This window comes from Suncus etruscus, chromosome 12, assembly GCF_024139225.1.
Source record: "Suncus etruscus isolate mSunEtr1 chromosome 12, mSunEtr1.pri.cur, whole genome shotgun sequence".
Lineage (NCBI taxonomy): Eukaryota > Metazoa > Chordata > Mammalia > Eulipotyphla > Soricidae > Suncus > Suncus etruscus.
In genome coordinates this window covers 23,943,556-23,950,497 of record NC_064859.1, presented here as the reverse complement: position 1 = coordinate 23,950,497, position 6,942 = coordinate 23,943,556, and the positions used below count along the sequence as shown (strand labels likewise).

The 6,942-nt window shown below is 42.9% G+C and overlaps 1 protein-coding gene across 1 annotated transcript; it reads right to left on the bottom strand.

Moving 5' to 3' along the window:
- Positions 1-370: 370 nt before the first annotated feature.
- CD207 (CD207 molecule) lies at positions 371-6,298 on the bottom strand. The gene is made up of 6 exons (XM_049784571.1): positions 6,223-6,298; positions 6,015-6,131; positions 4,301-4,675; positions 3,536-3,687; positions 907-1,025; positions 371-521 (listed from the first exon to the last, which is right to left on the bottom strand). The coding sequence occupies exons 1-6, from the start codon at positions 6,296-6,298 to the stop codon at positions 371-373; spliced, it is 990 nt and encodes a 329-aa protein (XP_049640528.1).
- Between the last annotated feature and the right edge of the window lie 644 nt (positions 6,299-6,942).

Sequence of the window (6,942 nt, the reverse complement as noted above, 5' to 3'; positions counted from 1 at the left end):
AGGTTTCTCTGGGTTTTCTTATGAAGCAGTCTAAACTTCCAGAAATTCTGTGTGCTCCTTTCCCATATTAATCCTGGTCTCCTTCCCATTCTGGCTTCCTTACTGGGTGCAATAATTCCCAGCCCAAGATGATGAACTCCTCTGTGTCTTTGGGATGTTGTAAAGCAAGGAAAACTTAAGATATAGTACACAGTTAGCCCAGGTTCAAGCCTGAGCAGTACATACGGTCTCCTGAGTAAACTCTGAGCATGGCTAGATCTGGTACAAAAATAAAGTAAGGCCAGAGTCCTCTGAAAGATGAAGGAGAGAATGGAATTTCCTGACTTGGACAAGATTTGAAGTCGGAAGTGCCAATTTGAGGCCAGTTCTATTAGGTATCAGATGGGATGTAGGGTCGTTTACAGATGAAACGAAATGGGAAGTCACAGGAGGCATCATTCCACGACCTGAGGGAAGTTGTCTTTAGAGTGACACAGTGTTCGTTGTTCCCCATATTGTTGGGTTCCCCTGGAACCCAGTATCTACCAAGAGAGAAAAAAAAAAGAAGAAATAAATAAGTGACTTCTATCCCACCCCTGGTCCTAAATGAGACTTAGCAGGACTCTCGGGCCTGAAGAGAAGGGGTTTGATAAATCAACAACCTCTAAGCCTGCAATTGTGCCCAATTTAATACCACAGCACTCTCAAGACCCTCAGGAAACCAGGCATGGGGCAGGTTGGAAGACCACACTCCAAACCGAGACTTCGTACAGGACCTGGACTTGCTCCCATTTATTTCCACAGTCAGTGGTGGAGGGGAACTGGACCTCAATTCAAGGGTTGGGCTTTGTAGTCATAGTAAAAACCCACTCCCCGTTGCCCATCCCCCCTGAATGTCAGGCTCAGCAGAGACCTTTGAGGGTTTACCTGGAACTCTGCACCTTGCTGAATGGTGTGTCATCCACCCAGGTCCAGAGTCCCTGAGCCCCCGCTTTGCTCAGGCCAATCCAGTGTGGCTCCCCACCTGCGGTCTTACACAGAAACTCCTGGAAAGGAGACAAATAAATGGCATTATTCCTGAAACTCAGGACAGGAGCATCTCGAGGTGCTCTTGACTCATCCTCATTGACAGACTTAGAACCCCAAGAACCTTTTTACCCACTGGCCTCAAGCCTCTTTTTATTTCACCCAGAGCTCTGAACCATCTTCCGGATGCCAGCTTGTCTTTGTCTGAAAACTGACACACTCAACATCCATGCTCTTTTGACCCTGGGGAAGCAGATGCTAAATTAGTCTGAGGAAGACTTAGCTACACTCCAGAGCAGGAGCCCTTGGGGAATGGTCCTGTTGACAGCAGCTAAATCTAGAAACAACAATGAGGTACCATCTCAAGCTACAGAGACTGGCACATATCACAAAGAATGAGATCAGTGCTGGTGGGGATGTAGGGAGAAAGAAACTCTCATTCATTGCTGGTAGGAATGCCATCTAGTCCAGCCTTTATGGAAACAATATGGAGATTTAAAAAAAAAAAAACTGGGGGCCCAGAGAGAGAGCACAGCGGTGCTTGCCTTGCAAGCAGTCTATCCAGAACCTAAGGTGGTTGGTTCGAATCCTGATGTTCCATATGGTCCCCTGTGCCTGCCAGGAGCTATTTCTGAGCAGACAGCCAGGAGTAACCCCTGAGCACCGCCGGGTGTGACCCAAAAACCTAAATAAATAAATAAATAAATAAATAAATAAATAAATAAATAAATAAATAAATAAATAAATAAATAAATAAATAAAATAAAAATTAATAAAAACTGGAAATGAGCCACTAATATCATTCCTAGGGATATACCCTAGGACCACAAAAACACAATACAATAATGCCCTTTGCATGTCTATGTTCATTGCAGCTCTATTTACAATAGCCAGAATCTGGAAACTACCCAGATGCTGGACAACAGATGTGTGGCTAAAGAAACTATGGTACATACTGTATACACAATGGAATACTATGCCGCTGTCAGGAAAAATTAAGTCATGAAATTTTTCTGTACATGGATAGACATGGAAACTATTATTCTGAGTGAGTCAGAGGGAGAGAGATAGATACAGAATAGTCTCACTTATCTGTGGGATTTAAAAGACAGTATGGCAATAATATGCAGAGACAATAAAGATGAGGTCTGGAAGGACCAGCCCATGATATGGAGCTTACCACAAAGATTGGTGAGTGCAGTTAGAGAAATAACTAACAATAATCATGACAATGGTAGTAAGTGAGAGAAATAGAATGCCTGCCTTGAAGATAGGCAGGGGGTGGGGAGAATAAAGATGGGGAAAATTGGTGGAGGGAAGGTTGCACTGGTAAAGAGAAGTATACTTGTTATATAACTGAAATCCAACTAAAACATGTTTGTAACCATTGTGTCTAAATAAAAATATTAAAATAGGGGCCGGAGAGATAGCACAGCAGTGTTTGCCTTGCAAGCAGCCGGTCCAGGACCTAAGGTGGTTAGTTCGAATCCCGGCGTCCCATATGGCCCCCCGTACCTGCCAGGAGCTATTTCTGAGCAGACAGCTAGGAGTAACCCCTGAGAGCCATCAGGTGTGGCCCAAAAACCAAAATAAATAAATAAATATAAATTAAAAAATTAAAAAACAAAACTAGAGAGTGCCCAATCTGCACAGAACACCAGGATATAAAAACTCTTTTTAAATATATACATATACACATATATACATATATATATATATATATATATTCTCTGAGGCAGGTATCATTAGCATTAAGTCCAACAGACTTAAATGAATTTATCATTGGGCCCGGACAGATAGCACAGTGGCATTTGCCTTGCAAGCAGCCGATCCAGGACCAAAGGTGATTGGTTCGAAACCCGGTGTCCCACATGGTCCCCCGTGCCTGCCAGGAGCTATTTCTGAGCAGACAGCCAGGAGCAACCCCTGAGCACCGCCGGGTGTGACCCAAAAACCAAAAAAAAAAGAATTTATCATTTTTTCAAGGATCAAAAATGAGGTAAACGGGGACCATGGACACTGATCAAAGAGTCTGTACTCTTAGCTGTGCCACTGCTCCACCTCCCAGATTGGAGGAGATGGTTCAACATTCTGCCTTACCAGATAGGACAATTTTTGGAATATTTGCAAATATGCTTGTTTTCTGGACACCAAGAGGGAATGCATCCTCACCTTCTTTGGAGCTGGGAGTACTATCTAATTTGCTTTGGTCAATCAAAGTGAGCAGAAGTGATACCTGTTATTTCTCAGCATAAGTTTTCAAAGCCAATACACAACTATCCATGTCCTTTTTTTCGACTCAGTTGTTGTAGGCATATATATTGAGATGGAAAGTTTGGCATAGGTTATTGTGTGGTCACAGTCACAGAACCAGAACCCCTACCAGCTCTTGTGAAATGTGTTGTGCTAATTAGTCACCCTCTAGACAACTAAGCTTTGGGGATTGTCATTACTGCAATGGAATCTTGTTCATCCTGCCTGACACACTCATGTGTCACACTCTCCTAGAATCCAGGGGTACAGCACTCACCTGTTCATCATCTGAGGTCACTGAAGTCAGTTTTGAATCCCTGGAAAGACAGAACTGCTCAGCACTATACCAGGTTTTGGAGATCCTTGAAAAATAATAGAAGTTCCCCTCAAAATACTTCCAGTCTTGAGAAACCATCTGTAGAATATCGTCTGAGAACATAGGTAAAGGAAAAACGTGAATGTTCCTATGTGTGCTGGATATTAGATCAATAAAAGGACTGGTGTGGAACCCCTAAGACCTCAACTGTCAGTGGGTGAGCTTTAAGATCACTGGATCCTTGTGGATGGGAGTAAAGAAACTCTCCAATCCTTTAAGTCTGAGTAAAATTGGCAGTCACAGATCTCATAGACTGGAGAATGAAGGAGGAGGATGAGAGTTCTTTACCATGAGAGAGGAGCAATTCTCTATTGATTTTTACAAGTGATTGTGCCCCTGGGCTTTGATAAAGACAAGATTGGGCACGTTCAGAGTGAGTATGGCTGTAGACTGGGCTCTGACTAAAGAATGTAATGAAAAGTGGTTTATTTGGGCTAGGACAGTCTCCTAATGTTTCTATATACTGTGCCTTGGTGCAGGAGGCTCTTCTCTCTTAATAGCTCTCAAGTCCTCCCCAACCCCAGTATTACATCTCTTCTTCTTAATCTTCCATTCTTGTCTATCCTTATTCTTTCCCCCTCCTTCCACACACACACCAGCCGTGACCCCACTGCCCAAGACTAAGTTCCATAACCTCTGATCTCCATTCTTTTCCAAGTTACTTACTTTGATGTTTGATCTTCTTGTCAATATTTTCCAGATTTTTCTGGAGTCCAAGAATCTTTACATTCAAAGCATTGGCTTTCTCCAGATTTTTTCTTAACTCTGGGATCTGGGAATTTAAAGTATTGACTTCCTCCCAACTGGCTGTTAACATCTGGACCGATGCACTTGCTTGCATCATTCTGATCTCCAATTTTTGGATCTTGGAAAGCACTTGATTCAAGCTGGTGTTTACTGTTCGAACCTGAAAGTCAGTTGTCTTCATACCACCTCTGTTTCTCTTAATTTCAGAATCCAAGGTGCTGATATTGCTCACCACATTATTCAGCAACTGAGTATTGGTCTTTACAGTTGATATTTTGCCCTGAAGCCAGGAATCTAAATTTGAAAAAAATCAGTGGGTCAACTGATTTTCATTTCCAGGGATAGATAGGAGAGAGGGTGTTCAGAGAATTAAAGGAAAGAAAGGAGTAGGAGTAGACTTTCTTTCTTTCTTTCTTTCTTTCTTTCTTTCTTTCTTTCTTTCTTTCTTTCTTTCTTTCTTTCTTTCTTTCTTTCTTTCTTTCTTTCTTTCTTTCTTTCTTTCTTTCTTTCTTTCTTTCTTTCTTTCTTTCTTTCTTTCTTTCTTTCTTTCTTTCTTTCTTTCTTTCTTTTTGTTTTTGAATTATACCCGGCAGCACTCAGGGGTTACTCCTGGTTTTATGCTCAGAAATCGCTCCTGGCAAACTCGGGGGACCATATGGGATGCCGGGATTTGAACCACCATCCTTCTGCATGCAAGGCAAATGCCCTACCTCCATGCTATCTTTCCAGCCCAGAATAGATTTTCTTTAAAGGGCTCAGCCCACCCTCCATTCATTCAGAATGTCTTAAGTCAACAAACATGCAGAGGGTACCAGCCATGTTCCAGGAACTCTGACAGATGCAAACACTACAATGACAGGTAAAGAAAATATAAGAAATTGCATACAACCCTGGCTAATTTTTCTTCAGATACCAAGGATATAGTTAGAAAAGACATAGCTTTAATACTGCCTACTTCCTCCCTACTTCTCTGTGGGCTCCATCATTCTAGCTCTTTCCTTTTAAAGAACTCACGTGAAAGGGAATTATGAAACCATTTCTCCCCTTCCTTGCCCCATTTGCTGTTACTCACTGCTCAGATCACAGTCTTGGATGCCAGGAAGGAAATCACAAATATACCTAAAGCACTCAAAGTAGAAAGAGCTCCAAATCTGGGTCCCAACACCTTGAAGAGAGAGGTGAGACCTTCCCTCCCTCTGCTTTCTGAAGCTCTGATATGAGAGAAGATTTCACTGGAAGCAGAGGCCAGGAGGTCTGGCAAAGGCAGGAAAGAATATTAAGTCACACATAGAAGGGGTCATCTCTATGGGAATGAGAATGAAGGATGCCCTGGGAAGGGATGAGCCACAGATACTGGTCAGTTCATAAGCCAGTTCTCTGTCCAGTCAGTTAAGACAAGAGATACAAGGCAAGAGACATGAGGAGGACTTCAATTATTGGGAGTCAAGATGGGGGAAAACAATTCTTTTTGGTTACTAAAGAGCTAAATCAGACCAGCATATACATGTGTCTCCAATCAGGAAAATGTACTCAGCATTCAGAAGAGCAAAGTTCATCTTACTAAGGGTGGGGGTTAGAAAGCATCATGCTTGGGGGCCAGAGCCATCCCAGAGCATGGAACCTGCACACTTACAGAGAGCGGCCTGCATAACCACCGAGGCAACCAGGACCAGCGCCAGGCAAATCACTGCAGCACACAATGTGGGGCGTCTACTCAGAACCAGAGATGGACTTGCCTTGGGAGGAGGCTCTGCAGAAAGAAGAGAGTTTGTTGAAGGACCTGCTAAGGATGAACTTGGTCACGGAGCACAAATTCTTTTCTGAGTGTGACTAGAACTTGCCTCGGGGCCAGAGAGAAATATTCTGCTTCTCTACAGAGAAGTGCACATCATGCACCTCACTCTCACCCGCCTTCATCGTGAATCTCCCCTTTAAACACAGTCTTCCAGCTCACCTTATATTCCCTAGGAGACTTTTATCTAGGAGAAACAAGAAGTAAATCCCACAGGTGGGCATTGTGTCACCACAAAGTTCCCTATTCCTAGTTACCACCTTGCCTAGACCTGGCTACAGTCCAGGCTCTCCTCAATGGCATGACGACTTCTCTGGTCAGTTACACAGATATGTTGGTCCAAGGCTAGCCTATCATTAGCCTTATAAAATCCCCCTCATCTATTCTCCAGCCATTCATCCCACAAATCCATACTGAGTGCCTTTGTGGTAACAGGCACTATCTTATGACTAAGCAAGAAAGAGCAAATAAGTCACAGGAGGAGACAAGAATGACTTGGGTGAGAAAATTACAATAAAGTTTATAAGCTATATTGGAAGAGTATGCACAGTTCATACACTGAAAACATATACCCATTTTAAAGGAACCAAAAAATTGAATAATGGTTTAAAAAAGTAAACAAATTATCATACTCAGAAACATGGGGTGATGGGACAGCATGGGGTGCAAGGCTACTGGTGGGGTTGAAGGGTAAAATATGTGACAGGAGTTGGGGGGCTGTTAAACAGGCATCCAGGATCAATGACAAAGTTCCTTTAGCTTGCGTGGA

Excerpts from the sequence above, each read along its gene's own strand:
- CD207 (XM_049784571.1), bottom strand. The coding sequence starts at position 6,298 with ATGAAGGCGGGTGAGAGTGAGGTGCATGATGTGCACTTCTCTGTAGAG. Across the intron at positions 3,688-4,300 it reads CAAGAAGATCAAACATCAAA|ACGATATTCTACAGATGGTT; the intron begins GTAAGTAACTTG and ends CTATGTTCTCAG. Across the intron at positions 522-906 it reads AGCAAGGTGCAGAGTTCCAG|ATACTGGGTTCCAGGGGAAC; the intron begins GTAAACCCTCAA and ends CTCTCTTGGTAG.